Genomic DNA, 22,919 nt, shown 5'->3' on the forward strand with positions numbered 1-22,919 from the left:
ACCAGTTGAGAGAATAACAGTTTAAAACAATGCCCCTTGCCCCTCTTCGACTGAGAGAACTCAAGCTGACAACCACCAGAGATGTGGCAAGTCCAAGTTTTGCCACCTCTAGAGAAATTGGTAAAATACCACCCTCACTTCCTCCCAGTTGCAAAATGGCTAGATCAGAACCTTGGGGAAATACAGCCTATGGAATCATTCACTAAAATCAAATAGCTATTCACTTGAAGCAATAGTAGGAGCATTTTATTCCATTTCCTTAATCTCTTCTCAAGCCCTGTGGTAGAAGACAGATATGAGACCAGCAATAATATACATGGTGGGATTATCACAAGCATTTTGTTAACACGCTGCTCTTCATGCACAAAACGAACATACAGAAGCTCTGAAAAAGCATCCGACCTTTCTTTTTGCGGACTCCGGTAAAAAAAGAGACTAGATTCTATTAAATGAAAAATCCTGACATTAGGCAATCAGAAAAAACTTGACTAGCAAGGGAAGGCTCTGCATTAGACTTGCAGAGCGTAATTTTCCTGATTTTGTAACACACAGTACTTCACAGTAAGACAAAGAATTCAGCTCAAAAGACTTCCCAGAAATGGCCAACCTGCATCTCTTGAAATTCTCAGCCTTTTGTGTCTTTTAACAGACACTGCTTAAATTACTTGGTCTTATCTTACAACCTGCAGCTAACAGAATTCACGTGTCTACTGCAAAACGTTGACTTGCTGAGTTTGCAACAATTCACCTTATCATTAGCAGAGGTTTGGTGGCTGGAGAGCATCAGACTTCCCAGCTGGATGAGCAGGTGAGACTGGTGTGTCCCAGGGCAAACCATGTGACTGGAGCTTGCTGCACACATGTCCCCACTCAACCCAGTGTGTCCGGCAGGAAGCCAGGGCTCTGCCCACCCTGTCACCTCTGCCAGGGCATTCCCTTCTCTTCCTCTCAGCTGTTGGATGTACCCTCTATCCATGCCTTCCAGCCACAGCAGGATTTCAGTTTGCCATCTTTTCGCAGAAGCTAATGGGAACGTACAATAACGTTAACAAAAAAATCTGGCGGTAAGGCTGAGGCAGTTTCTATAATTCCCAGTAGTCCAGTGAGGTCTGAAAGCCCTACTGGCAACCTAACTCTCCCCAAAAACCCTATCAATAACTAATGTGGTATTTCCCTAAAGTTTCACTACATCTCCAGTTTAGATCACATTTCTTAATTAGATCTTTGTGTCTTTTGCTTAAATTACTTGGTTTTATGACCTGCAGCTTACAGGAATTCATGCGTCTACACCAAAACTGCCGACTTGCTGAGTCCCACTGCAGCATGGGGAGACTTACTGAAGTTCTTGATAATGTGCTTTTTTTTTCTTGAATTGATACAAGGAAGGTCCAAAAGTCACAATGTACGCATTGTTTCAAATAACACACTTGAGCAAAGTGCACAGACAAATTATAAATCATGTTTTATCTTAATAAATAACTTCATATGTCATAAAAGTAGATGTTAAAAATACTTGCTCCTAACTCACTGCCCAGTGTCAGGAGTTCAGATGTTTTCATGTTGGCCAAGCTTACTCCTGAGAAATGAAAACTTTTTCATTTCATATTTCAAGGATATGAAAATACTGTTGGGGGTGGGGAAGGCATAAAAACTGTGCCTCCTTATTTGATCTCTTTCCCCTGCATGATTTGAGTTATATTCACTAGTTTTATTGAGGGGAAAAACAAGCCTATTTTAATTTCAGTAACTCTTCAGACACATTCATTTCCTTGAACTTAAGCTCCTTCTTGGGGCCTTCAAATCACCAGGATGGAAAAAAAAAGTTTTTCTTCTTCCAGAGAAAAAATGGCTTTTATTATTTTTTTAAAGGTGATGTCAGAGATTTCTTTCCTCTAGATTTTATTTTCTTCTGCTATAAATTTTTTCCAAGATACAGTAACAGAGGGGATTTGTATTTTGTTCCTATTGTCTAAAAACATCTGGACTTTTTTTTTAACCCAGGAATGATCAAAAAAGTAGAAGCAAAATCTGTGACACATCTAGACATCTGCTTTCTGGTTTGAAAGAAAATTTCTAACTCTGGAATACAGAGTAGGTCCAATATTCCACTAGTCATGATTTGGACAAAGAATAATTTCACAGATAAATTCAATTCTTCTTCCAACTCTAAGGCTAAATTTAGGGCTTAGAAAAGGTGAAGACCTTTGCCAAAAAGCAAATTCTATGTGCTGTTTCATATTAGTTAGACAACTTCAGTTTTCATCTGCTGATTGCAGGCAGTTTTGTTTTTAAGTCCACTGCTCAGACAAAGATGAACTTCTTTCACAACAGTAGAAAAATATCTTACTGTGAACAAACAAGAAATGCAACAGACAACAAAACTTGCATTTCATGCCAACCTGAGGTAGCATTTGCTCAGTCAATGTCAATTTATTTCTACACTTCAATGAAAGCAGCATTCAGCACTCACCTTTTAAAAAATGTGGGCCAACCTTTTTTAAATTGCTGCAGAACAATTTCAGTGGGTTTTAGGTTAGAGAAGAGTGGGATTAATACACAAAGGCCTCCATCAAGTCCCTAATTTGATACAATAACTTAGATAGGGTCAGCAAAAGAAAAATTATAACCAAATGTGATCACATTACAAATTAATAAAAATACCACTACATTCTCAGACAAAAGACTGAAAACATGTAAGTCTATAAAATATTTCAGATTATGAATTGAGAACAAGTGAAGGTAAAACAGACCAGTTATTGAAATGAAAATCAAAAGTCACCCACATATGTTGCTTTCATTGGTAGCTGCCACCATATGTTGATGCTTATTCAACACATTTGTCAGTAGAATTAACATTGGAGATGAACTGCAAACACTTGCTGTGAGTTTCTGACACACTAAGATCTCACTGTGACAAGCAGAAATGCACCATGAGCCACAGAAGCAGAAAGTACGCTTTCTTAAACTAGGTTTAAACAAAGAAGACAAACTTTGGATTTTTAACAGAGCTGTGGTTAATACACATTTTAAGAACTCTGGGTTAAAAATGACCTGGCAAAGCCAAGACCCACTCACTAAAAAAAAGCACTTCAAGACATTAAGTTAAATCATTTCAGTACCTACCAACACTAAATTGTATCTGAATTATTAATAATGGGAACACTTTTCTTTCTGCTTGTCATATCAGACAGACCTGTACAGACCTGAGTGTTTTGTCTTTTATTCTTTCAACAACAAAATATCTCAAATCCACCATCAAATCGTATCTGCTACATCACTGTAGGACATGGTTGAGTAATCTAATTATTTTGCTTCTCCACAAACCTCTAAGCAATTTTGCTTATCCTAATCCTAAACAAGAGAAAGACAATCAATGCCAAAGCCTTGCCATACTGTACCTGCAAAGCACAGTTCATCATTCTCACAATGTAGTCAAACTGCTGATGGTCCAGGATTGCTCGGTTTTCTTTAACGTGCTGGGCCCAGCTCCTGAGTCAGGCAGTGCCGAGCTGCCTTGCCCTTCAGGGCCTCTCAGAGCTGCAGGCAGGGTCGCAGAGAAGAACACCTCACTTTATGGAAATGAAATTAAATGGCACTACTCATACTGTACATAGCATTCATTTTTTATTTAAGAAACTGCAAGTGACAGTAAAGAAGAGCGCTGGAAATTACCCATTAGCTTGAAGAGCAAACTTCACATAATGGTTGATTGAGCCTGAGGTTACCAAGCACTAAACTTTTCCCATTTTTTTTTCCAATGCATTAAACAGCATTTCTCACCTACATCTGTAAATAGAAATCCTTTAATATGGACAGGCATTGAAAGGATGTGAAATCAGAAATGGATTATTGTGGATGAAAGCAAATGCTCTGCTCTGTACAGCCAGGCCAGGACTGGAGAGTGCCCATCAAGGTTGAGCAGCACATGTGGTGATACACAATCAATGATGAAAGCATTCTAGAAGTGGCATAGCTCTCATAGCAGTGAGGCCACTAGACTGTCAATGCCAGTTATCATAAACCAGGGCCAACAGAATATTTATGTCAACGTTTTAAAGATGGGAGCAAATGCTACAACAGTGATTACCAGCTGCAGCCCATTAGGTTGGAGGTAACAGGTAATAAGAAAAGGCAAGCTTATTTGCTAAGGAAGAATTTACCATATAGAGGGACAAAAATCCCACTGAACCTTCCCCAAGTGCCTGGAAGCCGAATGAGGTTAAAACTACTGTGCTCTGCTTGCTTGGATGAAAACTCTTTTAAAGTGTTAATCACTTCATTAGGACTTTTCCTATGTGCATTTTAACAGCATAACTTGTAAATCAAGCAAAGCTCATTTTCTGTCTGGATCTGCACAGCTTCAGAGATATACAGGTGCCTACTTTCCTGAGAAATCGAAAAATTTCTCAAAATAATTCTGCAGTCATTTTCATATGTAGAATTAGATGATTGATTGTAGTTTGAGTGACTGTTCTATAATCAATAACTGAAAACTTTATGGACAGAATCTACAAAATCTAGCAACTTCTTAATGAAGAGAAAATAAGAATGTCAAGGATAACAACTCACTAACACATTTCAGGGAAGACAGACAAATGCCAAATATTTATATTCATCTCTGAGTTCTATCAAATTACTGATTTTTAAAACCAGCAAAATTGACTGTTCTGAAAATTTCTAAAGAGCATTGATTGTTAAACACCGAAGCACATATGTATGCCTTTTGTTCACATTCCTTCTAATTAATCCTGCTAGACCAATATACACCCACCTCTTAAAAAAAAAATGTGGACAATGCTACTTATAACAGTAATAAATTTTGCAAAAAGGGTTTTCAACTCACCCATGTAGGATTAGAAACAGGTTTTCAAATCCATTAGCTTCATGTTACACACAATATTGCATTTAGATGATTATTTTTTATTGCTCACTTCATTAATTTAAATGGCCAAAATAATCTTTAGCATCAGAAACAAGACTTCAAAATGTACTTTGTGATTAGGCCAGTCTCCCATTTGCTCATTAACAGAACAGAGAGTAATCTGGGAAAATTAAAAATTCATTTGATTACCTTTTTCAGTCTCCAAAAATTTGTTTTCAAAAATGAACGAGATGCAGTTTCTAACAACTTCCAGCCTTTGAGCACTGTTGAAACTGTGCTTCCTTTTTCCATTATGGAAACTAACCAAAGAAAAAGAAGATATATACATCTGTGAACATCTGCAAGAACCACAAAGAATACCACAAATTTCTTAAAAAATATAATTACTGTGTCCTCCCTCTTATTCTGTTAAGCAAGTACCATTCATAGGCAGATGGGAACACAAGATTCCAAAATCCTGTTTTTCCTATACCATCTCAAGAGGAGAGTGCTCTGACTTTTAACTGGAGTAGTTGATTCTCTTAACTATTTGTTTCTCTTTGTCTCATACAGGCATAAAGAGATTATAAACCTCCAACACACTGATGAAATACATAATAACACAAATTAATAATAAATCTGTGTGTGTTCTGTAGTGAGCTTCATAGCCTTGCATATTTTGTAGCAGTAGATAACTTATTTTTAGATGGCCATGACAAGAATCTGCAACACAGAATAAAACCTGACAAACCTGTTCTCTTATCTAGATTCCAAATTGTTGAGATCTATTTTCTCAGTGCACTGTTTTGCCCCTGATGTTCCAAGAAAATTCAGAATGCAAGAACTAACATTGTTCTTTTCTCTATAATATCAAATAAATAGTACCTAAATTCAGGATATGCCTTTCTAGTAGATAATAATGAGCTACTTATATCAAAGGATCCTGAGATACAGTTCAGCATAGAGTGTAAGTGTGAGAGCTGTTCCTCAGGAAAAAAAAAAAAAAAAAAAAAAAAAAAAACAACAAACCAAAAAAAAAAAAAAAAAAAACCAGGAAATCCCCTGCTTTGACACAGAAATTAACTTGTTAAAAAAAATCCCTTTTCTTGCAACTAGACTTCTGAAGAAAGACAACAGAACACTACCACACATCCTTTAAATTTTCTCTAAGTACCAGATTCAATGATTCAGTCAACAGCAAAGGCAGGTGAAGAGAGTTCATCCTTTTCTTGCATAAACCCTAAGAGAAGAGGGCCTGGGCAGGGCCTCAAGAGGCCATCTAGTCATTCTGTCCCTAGACAGGATCGACTCTATTTATATATTTTCTCATGTTTGTCTAATATGTTCCCCAATGTACTGTCATAAGAGACACTCCATGGCTTCCACTCAACTGCCTCACAATCCTCATTTTACCATGTCTTGCTGACAAATAACACTATTTCTGTACTGCTAAACCCATTATTTCTTATCATTACAGATTATTCCCCTTCTTTTCCTCACTGTCTCTTGTATAATTGAAGCCTGCTATTATGCGTCCCCCTCAGTCTCCTATTTCTTTCCTAAACAACTTCCCATCTTTCCTTGTAGGTCACATTCTCTGGACCACTGGTCATTCCTGTTGCTTTCTTATGGACTCCCTCCAACAGAACCAAAAATGGAGACAGTCTTCCAGTGTCCAAAAATGGACACAAAAACTCCAGCTGAGGTCTTACAGAGCACAATGAAAAGATTTCTCCATGGGGTTCACTGACTGCATTCCTGTTTATACATCCTACTAAGATGTTTAGCTTTTTTGCAGTAGCTTGATATAGTTGGGTCATGTTTGCCCTACGGTCATTAAAGTCCCCAAATTAATTTCTGAGGAACTGCTGCCTAGTCAGTTGATCCTGCCTATGTAAGTACCATACGTTATTTGAAGAAAAGCAGAAGAGAAGAACAGAATTCAACGGAGTCTTGTGTTAGATATCTAATTTTTAAAGACGAGTTTGAATTCTGATCCCATCCTTCAAATGTTTTGCAAGCTCTGCCAGCTTCATGCGCAAGTTTGCTAACTACACTGGTTTATGCCACCATTCACGTCGAATGAGCGTGACTATGAGTAACAGAACCTTTTGGCATCAAACTCAAAATGACAGGCCTACAATGTCTACATCTGTTCTTTACGGGCTAAATACAGGTTTAATTATTTTGAGACAGATGCCTATCTTTGCTCTTTGCCTTCTTCCAGTAATTTACATGTCTTCCACTGGTATCAAAGGAGGAACTCAAATGATTCAAAGCTTGGCTCAGCTAGTGCTACAACTGACCTATGGTGATATTTAACAGGCCTAGCTGAGTAGACAACATCTAGTTTAATCACTCAACCCAAACTCTAACTCAGATCAAATCCACCTTGTTGTTGGCAGTTGCACCTCTCACTCTCTGGATGACTTCTTAATAAAGGCCAGATAAAAAAGGCTCCTAAATTGCAAAGGCAGACACAGGAGTCTACAAAGCACTTTGCTATGATCATTAAAAACACAATATTCATGTGAAATTGGGAGCACACATTGCAGTCACGCTAATCAGCCATGAGAAGCAGATAGGAAAGGGAACAAATGAACATACCCACAGGGGAACCTGCTGGAACCACGCACTTCTTGTCCCCGCGGGTGGCAGGGGGGGCACCCTGACTCCTGGCCAGCCCTTCCTGCAGGAGCTCCTGCACTCGGCCCTCGTTGATCTGGGGGAAAGGCAGGATGTGAACCCGCAAGTGAGAGCCCTCCGTGGGCCCGCGGCACCTTCTGGAATGCTATGTGGGGAATTGGGATTCTCCTGCAGGTCAAAAGCAAAAGGTCACGCACAAAATTAACCATGCAGTGTTACCATCTGTCTCATCTAATTTTACTGTTTGGAGAATCTCCCATACCCGAAAGATTAAGAAGTCAAATATCTAATGCAGATGACTAATAAAATGTTTCATATTCGTATCACCTGTGACTCATTAATTTAATATTTCCAATTTCCTTAAAGGCTTTTATGAAATGATTTTTGTCAATTTGCAAATTCAAAACAAGAGCAAAAGAAAATCCCTGCTTAACTTAGGCTGATTTTATGTAAATTAACGAATATTAAGGACTTGAATATAAACTAGTGTGACAGTCAAGCTCTTCATTAGAGAGACTATCTACTACCATGCATAGGATCATGCCTCACATTTCCAGGGGTGCAGTAATCAAACAAAATGGAGTATTTTCATCTCTTCACTCATTTATTCTGGGGTTAACATTTAACACATCTGAATTTACTGCTGTCCAAATTGACTCTATGCTGTTACTCATTACTGGCTACATACCACTGCCAAAGAGTGCTATGCATCAATGAGGCTTCTCTGGTAAACGCACAATAAGTTTGGAAGAAAACTTGTAAACAGGAGCTTAATACTGCTGTTTACAGGAGCAAAAGGCAACAAGGAGATCAAATGTATCACTTGAGGAATAGCAGTCAAAACAAGAATTTGCGGCTACTTAGCCACATGCTTTCTCTGCAAAGGAAAAACTTAATGAAACAAGCCAAAAATATCCAGGGATAAGAGAGCAGCAGATGCCAGGGGAAGGCAAGGGAGAGAAAAGGAACACAGTCTCAAGAGGGAGTTAACAGAAGACAGCAGAAAATGCCAGAAAAGGAGAGTAACTGTCCCAAAATCCATTTCAGTGAGAGGGGAGGTTCAGAGGAAATACACAGGAAAAAAGTTACTTTATCTTGGACATCACAAATGTCGTGTCAGATGTACATGCTATTCGGCCTCGGATTTTCCACCTGTACCAGCAAGACTCATGCAAACATCATTCCCTAACAGACTTTGTCTCTCCCTTGTATCTGAAGTGTCACAGCTACAATATTGTGAGTATTAAACCTATGAAACAAGATGTCAAACATATATCACGCAGTCTGTTTAAAGTCAGACAGCACTAGCAGCGTTGCCTCATACACTGATGCCTTAAGCTTTAGCTTTCATATTTTCAGATTCTGTGCTGCTTAGGTGTAATTCTGAGCCTCATATTAATTGCTAGTAAGCTCTCCTCACAGAGCAGGTAGTCAAAACAAATCCTTTTCCTGCTGAGGACCAAGGACAGCTTTCAGCCCAACAGCATAAACAACAGTGGACTGAAGAGAGAAAACAAGAAGGATGAGACCTCACAACCTGAAGCTGTAACTGGAAAATTAAACCCCAACGTACAAATGGACCAAAGTTTATAAAAATCTAAGATCTCGTGACTGGTCAGGCATTTTGGGACCATTCTTAGTCCACCCTGGGTGTAGCCCTGGTCAGGTTCCTGGCCTGCCCAAGGTGGGTCCTGGAGGCTTTCAATAAATATCTGCTTTATTCTCTAGCTCTGTCCAGTCTCTGTTTCAGGTCAGCCTTCCCAAGGCATCAGTTTCTGGCGACCATATATTCAGGCAAAGTCAGGTGCATGCACCACTACTAGAAATCTGACTTCTGAACACACAAAGTCATTGACTTAGTGACTATCAGTGTGTGGTCCTGTGAAGTCACTGACTTAGTGGTAGCGAAGGAGCAGGTCAGTCACAAGGGTATAAATAAATCTCATCAGCCGAAAAGACAGACAGAACACAAAAGAAACCCCCAAACAGCCCAGAACTTAGCAGCATTTAGTAGTTCTTGAGGGTTTTTTCCAGAATTGTAGCTGTAAACTACTTTTGGGAAAGAGGGATGTAGAAAAGAAGGGGTGACAAAGGTGTCTGCTGATGGTGTAATAGATAATGCTCTGTGGAGTCTGAATAACCACAGAATTGTGAGGGGGAGGGAGATTAGTTTATGCCAAAAAAGCCCACAAACCTCAAAGCAAACAAAAAATCTAAAACCCACAAATAAAACAAAAAAACCCCCATCCCAGAACCAGCTAATGGAATGGTAAGAGACTTTATAAAAGCACTATGGAAAATAAACATGATATGAAGGCAAAAATTAAACTGGGAATGGAGTTGTATGAAACCTAAAGAATATAAGAAACAGGCTGTAAAAAATGAAATAATGCTTGCTGAGCATGCAAACCAGGGTGACTGGGTTACACAGTAGGAAGGAGCTGCAGAAAGTATACATTATGCCAAACTGCATGTATAATTTTCATATGGAAAACTGTTGAGAGGCAAGAAGAGAGACGTATTTGGCATGGATAGGTTGCAGCAGAGAAAACAGCAGTTTATACACCTTATGTGAATACACACTACAAATAGATAAGTAGTTGTAGCTATATCTAAATCAATATTAGCATTAATAAATCAATAGTGTCATATTGAATTTCCTTTGCATGTACAAATTTAATGATCTTTAAAGTCCCAAAGTCTTTTGCCATAATGTAGATGATGACTACCACAAGCAGCCACTTCCATTTTCTGGACACTAGCTCAATCTGAGAAATTAGTATTTTCAATGTTACCATCTCAACTCTACAGCAGGTACAGTCAACTTACATTTTTGAAGAGCTGTTCTGCAAGTTCTCTAACATGCTTTATCATTTTTGGTGGATTGCCCTCTTCAGCTTTAATTCTTTCGACTTCAAAGGCCACCAACTTTTTTTTAAAGAAGAAAGAATAAAAATCTTGATAATTCAACAACAACAACAAAAATTTCCTAAGTAAGTTATGAAATTTTAATCTTAAATTGAAACCAAGGAAAGAAGGCTGAACACTGAAAAATGTCACGTTGCTTTGGAACATGAGACATTTTCAGTTTCATATGCAGCATTTGTTACCAGACAGAAAAGTCCTACGTACCTAAACCAGTCCTTTCACATTTCTACACCTCAATCCAAATTTCTCACAGGTACTACTACTACAAAACAGAATTAACATCACACTCTAATTTTACTCTACATTCAACTCAAAGCCAATATAGTAAACCTATGGCATTGCTTTTTAAAATTATTTTTTTCATCTCATTTTAAATTGCTGGATATGTATCTAATGTAGTATTTCTCTATGAGATTGTTAACATTTTTGAGAATTTAATTAAATTATTGAGAATAATTCTGTACTAGCATATGGAATGTATTATGAAGCTACAGATCTGACAGTAGGAACAACATTACGAAAGTTTATACAGCTATTTAACTTCATACATATGAGGGGGCATACTTTTATGGAAGTAAGCTAGAAATATCTCCTTAGCAGAAAATAAGAGTTGAGATGATTAATATAAACTTGATATAATAAACAGTGGGGATTCAGAAGTATTCCAGTAATTTTTCCTATGCTGAAATATCACAGTAAATTGTAATTTACTTGAGAATACAGAAACATTTTTCACCTCATCAAAAAGATCACAGGTTCTGAAGGGAGGACCCCTCTCTGACACAAAGCCAGCAAATGCCATTCCATTGAGGACTTTGGTTAGAAAGTCATTCTCAATTAAGCCTCGCTGGCCCAAGAAGGCTGCCTGCAAGAAGACAGAAAAAAATGCACCTTTTTTAATCAGCATCAAAATTACAATTACAAGCAACTGATATGTACCAGATAAACATTTTCACCAGCCTATCAGCTTATACTAGTAAGTGGTTCTTTCTAATTAAATTTTTTACATTACACAGTATCTTTTTATACCTAAATTCAGAACTGGAAACTTGATGTGTACTTTTTTTTGAATCTTGCAGGAAATAAAAGAGAAAACTGGTACCTTCAAAGCAATGTGTTATTACATACAGGGCTTTTCTGTAAAAAATAAAATTCCACTATGATTCCTCAAATATTTATTTGTACTAAATTTCAAAGTTAACTTTGTTGTATATTTCCATCCTGTCCCTGCAATTAGTCCCACTAAAACACACTGATATTGTGCTCTGCCGAAATGATGTGCTTATCATACGTAGATAATTTTATTTACATTTTTAAACTTTACCACTTGTTCCAAAGGCAGGCTTGTGGGAGTAACATGGCACAAAGGAATACTATAAACACACATAACTGCTCCTCGTTTACCTTATGGAAGTGAATGACAGGTTCAGCATGAATTCTGATCAGCTGAAGACATGAGCGGTATCCTTGGAAAAGTTGTGCAAATAGCCTAAGGAAGATTGCTCGCACTTCTTTGTCCTGTAAGCAGTAATTGAATACGCTGTCAAAATGTCCTTGTATCCTAAATTTCTCCACACTTTGTATGAATCTATACGAGAAATGCCTACAGATTCATGAGTGTAGGACTGCAGCATATGAAGCAGAGATATTTCTAAGGGTATGAGGCTGTCTCATAGAATGGTTGGGGCTGGAAGGCCCCTTAAAGACTACCAGATTCCCCTGACCTGCCCTCAGATGGTCATGGCAGATTCTGTACACAGTCACCCTTCACCCCTGCTGATCCTTGCTATGCCTGCAGCACAGGCTCTGGGCAAAGCCAGGGTGGCTGAGGGGTGGTCATGTCACGAACCACACGAATGAGCTGCCATGAGAGAAACCTGATGTGAAATAAAGGAAAAAGGCTATTTTAGCCAGAATTTATTCCCTAAAATAAGTGTGGCTTTGAAGCACTACACAAGCAGTGTCTTCAGAGTGGGCGGGGGTAGGAGGGAATAACAGGAGCCTAAGGCAGCAGCACTGCTGCTGCTGCTGCTGGAGAATCCAGGTTTGGAGCATCCCACTACAGCCACCAGGTGCAGCTCTGCCAGATGAGCAGACTGCTCCAGGTTTGCCCAGCTACCTGTCTAGCACTCTTCCAACTCACATCTTCACTTGCCAACCTTCTGCCATCAAAACAAGCCAGAATTACTTAAAAAAGTTTTAAACAGTAGGTCTTTAAAGTGCTGCTTTATTTATTTAAGAGAGTGCTTACATAGACACCACCAGATTAATGGAAATTTTGTGAACAGCTGGGGCAGACTCGGGGCAGTGACATCTCCAGCTGGCCCAGATGCCACTAAAGACTGACATCAAATCCTGGGCCACCTTATTATCTCAGCAGCCATGTCAAAAAACCTGAGGTCCCAAAAATTGCTTTATGACCTCAGGTTTTATGGTGTTATGTTACAAACTCTTAATTTTAAATGTTAAACACATCAAAGAATATTTACTATCAGGTAACCAGCTGATCAGGTAATTAACAAGCAACTATAACCTAAGTAAATTACAGCCTGTGACTTACTTTTAAAAAGAAAAGGAATACATAAGATTACATAAAGCTGGAATATATTATTGGAGTATTTTACTAGATGGCTGTTTATTCTTCAATGGAACATGATCAATGTTGCTCTATTTGTAACTCAGATTTTGTATGGCTCACTTTACTGACAGATATGCTAATTTTCTGCTGCCCTCTAGGATTTTTAACAGGTATATTTGTACCACGGCTTTTTTGACTACTTGAGAACATGGTAATTTCTTTCAGATTTAACAAAATTCTTACTTTTGATACAAAATTATATTAATGTGAAACTTCCCTATTCCAAGTGAGATCTTAGCTGAATTCTTCCATTAGTTTAGATGAGGTCTGGATGATATTCCCTGTCTCCAGCAATGAAAAATCCTAATCTCAAAGCAAGAAATAAGTACAACAAATATATTGTACCACCTAGGAGTTTCACATTTTCAAACATATCTACACAAAAAGCCCCAATGTTTATTCTTAAATTGAAGAGGTTTTTGGATTTTGTAAAACTTCCAACCCATCAGAATGCTATTAGAGGGCAAAATGCCTTTCTTTGCTCAACCAATAATACTATAAAGTATAAGGAGAAGCAAACACAAATTCTTAAAAGGAAGCTAGTCTAAAATTTCAACAGTTTTCCACTTATGAAAGTCAGACACAGAAAATAGCATAGAAATCTTACCAGCATTTTTGAGTGTGATAAAGCTGTTCGTGGCGGGGGGAATGCATAATCTGCTGTTTCCAAATCAGGATGCAAAACCTAGAGAATTTTGAAGACATAATCTTTTTTCCTTCATTTCGCTGAGAAAAAGATACATTTTTTTCCTTTCTCAAATTAATTTTCACTGATACTGAGTACCTCAAGTAATAAATTGAGTTAAATTATGAAGACTGTAAAGAAATAAAGATGGATTAACTTCTCAGCTTCAGGTTTCTCTATGTGAATTAGTTATCAAACTCCGATCACAGTCCATGAAACTGATAAATACCATTAGGGATTTTAGAGTCAATTCAGCTGAAACAGATTAACAGACTAAAACTTCTTCTGTTTAAGACAATATTTGCTCAGAAGCCTCCAAATAAGGTGATTTCTAGCTTATTACAATGATAGCAAAAAGACAAACTGAAGTATTTTTATGACAACTCTCTAATGGAGAATCCATCACCCCTAAATTCTGAAACAGGGGCATCACACAAACTTTAAAGCATTACTAATTTGTTAAATTTCAAGAAAATGTACAGTGGAAATAAATTTATAAACACAGAAAGGCAGCAGAACTAAGTAATAATAATGCTGCTCAAATACTGTTATTAAAAATCGTTGTAAAGGAAAAAATCTCTTGATTTCTCTTGAACAGTGAAAAGACATTTTAGATTTCCATTACTGACAATACTAACTTGAACTACAGAGAATAAACTCTTCTAAAACCAGGAATGTTGCATGAATCATTCTAGTAAATCTCATTTCCAGTGTGCTTGAAAACTTAATATTGAAATTTTTCATTCTTTACAAATAGGTGAGAGGGTGAAAAGCGGGGATTTTATCCAAACATACCAGAGAAAGTGCCATTTGAGTCTGGTGTAGCAGCGGCTCCGGTAGCTGGGACAGATGAATACATTCAGGAATTTTAATTGTTCCTCCATCCAGGTCTGCTATGATTACATCTAACTGTAAGGGACAAATAGTAGTGGTAGGAGAAGCGCATACAGTGAGCGTATCTTAAAAACACAATAGTTCAAATTTCTGCACGTGATCTGCTCATTAAGTTAAAAAAACCAAAACAATACTAACTTTAATATACAGAATGCTTTTGACACAGGAAATACTCCAAATACTTCCTATTACTAGGAATCTAGCCCTGAAAAATGACATTAAACCAAAGAAAATGAAATTAGGCCAAACTTTCAAAAGTGACTTTTGTTTCTGGATGTCCCAGGTCTGTGTTCAGAGACAAGCTATCTAAATAGGCTGTTTGCAAAGGAACACAGTGAGGGCAACTAGAAGTAAAAATTCATGTTTCTAAGCACCTCTTGTAACCCTGGTTCAGTCTCTCCAAGCACATACTTAAAAAGGGTAAAATAAAACAATTGAGAATACTCTTGAAAATCCTAAGTGAATTGCTCAAGCTCAGGACAAATAGATGACAAAGCCAAAAACGGATCCACTCCTTCCCCTCCTGCACTACAATCAAAAAATTTCCCTCCACTTTACAGTCTCAACGTATTTACAAAAAAAAAAAAGTTGCTTTTTCTCTTTTCTCCTGATTGTCTTGCCTTGCTTTCTTACAGCAATATTTTGAACATATGTAAATTATTCATACAAACACCCCCAAAGCACTAGGAAACACTGCAGCTGAACACCAAAGCAGGCGCTGCGACTGCGAGTGGGCACAAATACTCACAAGCTCATGAATGTCATTGCGAAAGACAGAATGAACCCCAATGATGAAAGGCGTTGGGGAGCTGAGAACCTCCAGTAGCTGTGCAGGAAGAATTGGAATATAGGGATAACTGTGAAAAGAATAAATGAAATAGAATAAAAGCTTCTGACTATTCTTTCACATAAAGCTACTTTTTTGTTTAAAAAAAAAAAATCTTCCTGTTAGCAATCAGGGACACTAAAGTTATAGATAATGAATGCGTTTTAAAAACATGATTAGTTTTTGGCTGTATTTTGGCCACACTTTAGCCTTTTGTAAAATATCATTAATAAGAAGTCTCTGAAAGAAATATTTTGTTTTCATAATGAAACAACTACTAAACATCATGCATAGAACACTATTTCATGTATTGTTTACTTGGGTTGACTATTTAAAAAACTCAGTGTGGTCATCAAAACAGCTGGATCTAAACTGACCAATGCATTTCTACACCTAATTTATAGTTATTAAATGTTTACATTCATTACTAGTCAAATATTAAAAAACATATTCCAAAACTCAGTTTCCTTCTTATTCTATATTATAAAGAAACCAATCTCTGAAATATTTTAAATAAAACAAGCATAATATTTTAAAACAATACAAGCATAGCTTGAAACAGATGAGTCAGAATTAGAGGTCTTCTTCCTAAAAAAACCAAATTGATTGACAACAAGTTTTTCATTTCAAAATTCTGGATCCACCTGTGGTTTTTTAGAGAGCACTCTGTTGACTGAAATTCATTCTCTGGTGGACATTTGTCAGTGACTTAAAACTGATGTAGCTGCTATTTTGAGCTACAGAATCTTCTGGGTTGTGAATAGGTTTTCTACCCTACATTTGCAGGTGGAATATTTCTCCCTTAATTATTTCCACTGCCACAATGCAACCAGATTTTTATTAATAACATGTATACACTAGGATTTGCATATATCATCATTAATAGCTTTGCTTATTTGAACAAATATAGGACAACTTCTTTTGTTTGGGACGAACACAAAATAGAAGTAATTTGTTTTTGTAATAAATTGTATTTGTAATAAAAATTACAAAATGAGTTATAAAATTATGTAACAAGTTCAAAGAATCTAAACGTAACTCACCTGTATTTGAGGGGAAACATCAAAGACTCCAGAGCCCTACAGGCATCACTGAGCCTCTGAAAACTTGCTGAGTGAAAGAGAACTTTATTTTCTGTAAGCACGGCACAGAATAAGCTGAGTACATTTTGGATTCCTTAAAATATAAAATAATAAGAAAAAACTGTAACAACATGCCAAGAAGTTCAAAATTACATTAAAATGTACCATTTTCTGGAGGGATTTTCAAAAAGCATATGATAAACACATAAATTGCCAAGTTCCATGTTTTTCTACCTTTTATTTGACTAGTGCAACCTCCTGTTTTTCATGTTGCTAAAATGCTATCTGAATATTTCTACATTACAGGTATACCGTATTACATCTCCTTTTCAACACCACTTGGCAAGGATTTCCACTTCTCAGCACAAATCCCAGCAACGCTTAATAATGACTTCAAACAGTATTAGGGGCATCTTCTGCATAGCATTCTGTATATCCAGTACTCAATTCTGGTCACTGATCCAGGCTTAACTTCTCAACATCTCTGTATCTCCAAGCAGGGGGGGAAAAAAAAATCATACTACCAAGTTTCAAAGAAAATGAAAAGATTCCTAGTGGATACATTCATACCTTATCCATGCAGAGCAGTTTAGGAATCAGGAGGTTAAAATAGGGCAGTAAGAGAGTATTTATCATTAGAAAGATACTTAAAGGAAGATCTGAATGTTTAAAAAAGCCCCACTAGATTTAGGGAAAAACCTGTGAATCAGATGATGGGATGGTTTGGAGGCTTTTTTAAGACAGTGTAAGTTACCTAAGAGACAAAGCCATGTGCTTTCAGGGAAAACAAAAAAATCTATTTCCTTTAAGAAAATAGTCCCATCCTGAGAAGCAGACATGCCTGACACATGACAGATATGCTGAAATTTATGAAATTTCCTGAAATATGCTGGAATGTATGATGCTTCCCTGAGGACATGGCTTGTGTTATCAGTAAGACAGCCTGTACTACCTTCCCAAAGCTACTGTTTATCTTGCAATAACGTCCCCAGAAAGAAGTGTGACTATGGAGAGCCACTAAATTCATACGATAATTAACATTTTGGGGTTTTAAAGTAATTTTTATCATATGTTTTGTCAAATCTTTTCTTTCTTCCGTAATGTATGCGAATTTTCTTGGCTGGAGTAAAGCTCAGTTCATAAACACAGAGGGTCATGGATTTGGAGAGGGTTGTTTAGAAAAAGACTTTATTCCTGGGATGAAAAGCTCATGCTTCCAAACTCCATTCTCCACGAGTCACACAGAACTCACACAACCAAAGGCAGAGGCTTGAGAGGACTGAGGGCTTTGTTACAAGGCTGAGCAAATTACTGCTGCAAATGTTTGCTATTATTGTCAGCGGCATAATTAATATTGTGCTAGTAGAAAACAAACTGCTTGGTAACAGACAAGGTAAGGATGGTGATAAAAAGTCCAATTTGTTTCCTCACATGAATGAAACACCACCCAGCAGTGAATGGTTAGAAGATAACTGGAAATAGTGTCCTTTCTTGTGTGTATGCACAAGCAGTATGAACATATTTGAACACAGGGTTAGAAACAGCTGCCTGCTTGAAAAAAACGCTCAGTAAAAATTTAAAAACTCAAAACTGCCTCTTATGCAAAACTGTTCTTGCCTCTTTCCCAGAAAATTCTAAAGAATATTTTGGAATATAATTTTTGTTTTAAACTAAGTTTTTGTTTTCAGCTGGGCTTCTCACTCCATTTCATTCCACACCAAATATCTGAAGACATCCAGGAATACAGTTTTTAAACACCTGACAATTTTTTCCTACAATCAGATAGAAAGATTCTCAAACAGTGCTCTAAAAACCTCTAACATTTTGGCAGGTATTACTGAGGAAAATAATACCAAAAAACCTCACAAATAATCAAAATATTCAGTGCAATGAAATGCTCTAAAAAAGCCCTTCCTGTCATCAAAACAGCTATAAAATAGAGATGGCTTTCCATTCCGCACCATCTTAAAAACCAAACCTGAGTTCTGAAAGGTAAGGGTTCTAAAATATTCTCTGGATGTTATTGACTTCAAACTTTCTTTTGGAAAGAATTAGAACATTCATTTACTGATGTAGAAGATTCAATTGGAAACAAGCTGTGAAAAAAACCCTCAGCCTTTTTAGATATATGATATTATTTTGCTGTGAATTATGATCATTCAAGAGTCTAGAAGGGGTATTTTAATTCTAACACCTTTGAATGTCATAAAACTTATCCAGTATCAGCACTTTTAATTTCAAATCTCTTCTGAATACAGGCTTCCTCATCAGACACCAAAACAATATGCAATTCTCCAGAGTACATAATAACTGAACACTTTAAATGAAGGGGAAATCAGAAATGCTTATGTATAGAGAGGACACCTACAAGTACTTCACAGTATTCAAACACAGTGGTTGTAGATCACAGTCTCTCTTAGGAACTAGTAAAGTGACACACTCTTGTATAAATAATAAAGGTTATCTTCATGGTGCTGCATAGTGTTAAATCATATGTCTGTCTGATTATTATCTGTTTTTACCACTGCAAGAAATGGATTTTGTCATCATCTTCAATTTACAGAAAGTTCTGGATGTCCAGTCAATGGAACACAAAGTTTATTTAAACTACTTAGCAGTGATGGTGTGGTTTGTGAGGCTTTCATAGTTTCACCAGGGATATTAGGTTTGCATTTGTTGCATTTTAGTGGCCACAGATAAAGCTTCAGTTTGTACTCCCCAAAGGCATTTGTCAGTGCATCTTAATCAGCACCAATATAAGTTGATATTTAAATGATTACATTCAGCAGCTATTTCCCTCAGATAAATTGGATGTCTCACAGCAGAATACAAACTGCAGACACGTTTTCACATTCTGGGAGTTGTTCTCCCAGATATTCGCTACATTCTAACTGGCCATGGAAGGTGAATTTGAAATGTTTACAGAAACATTAATGCACCTGACGTAGCCCTAGCGGTGCTGAGCTAGAGAAAAACACTGCTTTATTTGCAGAACTTATGGAAGAGACCAAACTTGAGGGCATCTAACACACTTGGACAATAAAAACCAGGCTAACCACTTCCACTGACTGAAAAATTTCTAGGGCCCTCACAGCTTCTTTGTACCTGTGTTTTCCATCTCTCTCCCTCTTTCTTCTTTGTTCCTTTCTCTAAATGCTCTGTATGCATTAAATAAAAGTATAAAATACATAATATAAATAAAATTAAGTGTACAATACAGACAGCTAGTCTGGAATTTTCTTATTTTTAAGATGACAGCCACTAACTCAATACAAAATCATTGCTCCACAGGTACTCTGAAATACATTTTTTCAGGAATATCAGCAGTATAATGACTGAGAGGGCAACTTTTGTCTGAGAGAATCAAATTATAAATAGTAGAACTTTTGATTACTTTCCTTTTCTAAACCATTGACTAAATAGTTCGAGGAAGCCACCAAGGCGTTGTTTCGAGCCTTCCAAGTTGTTTACCGAAAACAAACCATTCCAAACAACAGCCTGAGCCCAGCTTCCTCGTGCTGCAAGACACCATTGTGTCTGTCTGTAACCTTGAACCCTCTGCTGGTCTGCAGACTCCACACTACATCCGATGCTCATTTGTCAGGGCATAAATAGACAACATGAAAAACAACAAAAAAGTTGATTTTTACAGATTACTCCTTTGCAGTCTACAGACAGACATCCTGTAAAATATTATACATATGCTGGAAAATTTTGAATGAAAGCTTCCTGACCTTCACTGTTTTCGAGTATTTAAAGAATCTGTAATTTGTACTAAATTATCTGACATCCTACATCAACAAATGTATCATTCCGCCTGCTTCCTGTTGTTCTAGAATTACTTATTTAAGCACGATTAAAAAAAGCCACCAAACACAAAGTCTACTTGACCAGTTACTGTTTTCTGTATTGCTTGAAATCAAAATATTACCACTTACTTCTTTACACTTTTGTAAAGAGTTATAAACATGGATTCAGAAACTCAACTAGTTGAACACATCATTATACCAATATGCCAGTCTTGAATTACTGGACACAAGAAAAAGCTTAATAGACAAAATAATCCATAACTTAGCCGGACTAATCCAGGAAATGGGTCAACAAAGCCTGAAAAGCCTTTCTGAAAGGCCACTGGAGACTTCATAGTACAAGTTCTGTGCCAGGCAGTGTCAAGCTCTAAAGATAACTAAGAAAAAAGTAGGGAAAAACAAAACCCTTTTCATATTTATTTTTAGATGCGGCTGCATAACTCTGCTAATGACCAAAATACAAGCTTAACTAGTAAATAAGAGGCAACAACTGTACTCAATACTCACACAGGCAATCTGTGCCAAATTGCATTGATTTGTCCACCCAGAAATCACACAGTATCTCCAATCAACTACACTGAGTGAAACCCAAATGATTGTAATGTCGCTGCTCAGGATCGATTTGCATCTAGGAAAAAATGCAGGTCTGTTACTAGAGCAGGACCGCACACTCCATGATTAAATCACAGCCAAGCTTGCTTACAAATGGGGAGAAAACTGGCTGTGCTAGCAGAGAGATCTGGGAGGGTTAATTTATCCTGCTTTCTGGCTAGGAAACAAGAGGACATGAGTCAGATGAGTACCCCAAGAGATTAACTTATTTAGGCTTTGTCAGACTCAGGAGGAAGAGAAGCAATCCCTACAGCATGGAGCCTTCGGCTGAGACTCCCTCAAAGAATCCAGGATTTCATGAATTCATCCCCAGTTCTGAGTCCACAGAAGGAAACATGAGTGTGACATGCACTACTGAAGCCAACCTCCAATTTTAGAGATGTATTTGATTCTGATTTGGAACTGAACTGAAGGCAATTCATAATCCGAACCATGAATTCTGCATGTGCTTTGTAAAAAGGGCAGAATGAAGGCTTCTCTACAAACCAGTGTCTGGGCAGGGTGGGAAGAGGAAACACGAGGACCATAGAGAAAGTTTCTGGTATAAACAGCATGGAAGCCAACTTCATGATCATTAAAAGCTATTGAAGAGACTGTGAAAAGGAGGAGATATATATAAAAAAATACGTCTTCAGCTGATGGAAAAATATTCCTACAGCTATCACTCCCCCAAAGTTCAACAGTATCCACTCTGTTCTGCCTACACTGAGTCAAGTAGATTTAGGGTTTGGAGAACCCTAAATCACAAAGGCACAAAGAAACAAGGATTAAGCACAGCATATGATCTACTCAGGAAACCAGTCAGTCTGTCTGCCATTTGCATGTTGGTATCACTCCATTACTGCAAATTTTCTTAAATCCCTCTGCAGACCTGTTTAAGTCCTTTGGCTTTCTTAAGTCTCCAAATACAACTCTGCCAATACACCGGGTGAACACGATCACTGATTTTTTTTCCTAGAAACAATGATAAAACTAAATACAATTTTTAATAAAAGATTCAGATAATAAGGTTTTTATCACTGAAAAAGATATGTGCAATATAATTTCTTATGCATATTTTAAAGCTTTACATTCCCAAAGGGAGATTTGATAAGCTCAAGATTAATATGACTGTGTTAAATGAATTTTCTTGATAAAGCAGAAAAGACATAGGAAGGTAAACCAGACAAATAACCCTTTCATATACAGAAAGTACTCACATGGCAGGGAGGTAAATGCCAATTTCATGTGAATGCAGTAAACTGAATTACACAAACATAACCTGCATTACCAGTTAAGAGTTTGTTACTGATTGTATGTCTGGCCCATATAAACAGGTTATGTTTGATAAATGCTGCAAAAAATAGATTTATTTAAGGGGAAGGATCTTCACAGAAATCAGATATGAGAGTAACATTTTTTTACTACAGGGAAGGTAGCAAGCACTATTTCTAAATATTGAACTGTTAGCTATGAAATTAAACCACAAGCTAATTGGGGTACTAATTGCTAATTACCTGTTTAATTACTAATATAAGGATACAGAATTTCTGTGGAACCCTCACAGGTCCACCCTAACAGAGACTCAATGAAATTCTGTAAAAGAATTTTGAGTGGAGTGGGATAATGGATACACACTAATGAACTGAAATGCTTCCCAATTTCCATAAGTAGAGGTGGGAGAGTGCTACTGAGAGATTCCCACATTTCTAGAAATTTTTACAGGTGAATTTCTTTCGTCCATTCTTCAGAACTGCCCCTTCAAGAATAATGATTTTATTGTTTGAACCAAATGTTTTGTGAAACCTTTTTTCCCACATACATCAACTGATATGTTAGAAAAATAAGCACACATTATAAAATTTATAGCACTTTGATTAGCCAAAATTATCTCTTCGTATTCTGATAGCAAATCTACAATTGAGATTTGAGAAATTATTTGCAACAGCTGATGCATTT

The 22,919-nt window shown here is 37.1% G+C and overlaps 1 protein-coding gene across 1 annotated transcript in view; it reads right to left on the reverse strand.

Moving 5' to 3' along the window:
* The window catches only part of SBF2 (SET binding factor 2), a 215,968-nt gene that overhangs the window by 88,381 nt on the left and 104,668 nt on the right, over positions 1-22,919 (reverse strand). The window contains 14 exon segments of the mRNA XM_040066769.1: positions 3,399-3,479; positions 3,481-3,569; positions 5,072-5,155; positions 5,158-5,181; positions 7,469-7,631; positions 7,633-7,662; positions 7,664-7,675; positions 10,337-10,435; positions 11,172-11,300; positions 11,840-11,953; positions 13,681-13,758; positions 14,554-14,667; positions 15,401-15,509; positions 16,522-16,654. Coding sequence (XP_039922703.1) covers positions 3,399-3,479; positions 3,481-3,569; positions 5,072-5,155; positions 5,158-5,181; positions 7,469-7,631; positions 7,633-7,662; positions 7,664-7,675; positions 10,337-10,435; positions 11,172-11,300; positions 11,840-11,953; positions 13,681-13,758; positions 14,554-14,667; positions 15,401-15,509; positions 16,522-16,654 — 1,259 coding nt within the window.

The sequence above is a fragment of the Hirundo rustica genome, chromosome 6 (genome assembly GCF_015227805.2).
Source record: "Hirundo rustica isolate bHirRus1 chromosome 6, bHirRus1.pri.v3, whole genome shotgun sequence".
Classification (NCBI taxonomy): Eukaryota; Metazoa; Chordata; class Aves; order Passeriformes; family Hirundinidae; genus Hirundo; species Hirundo rustica.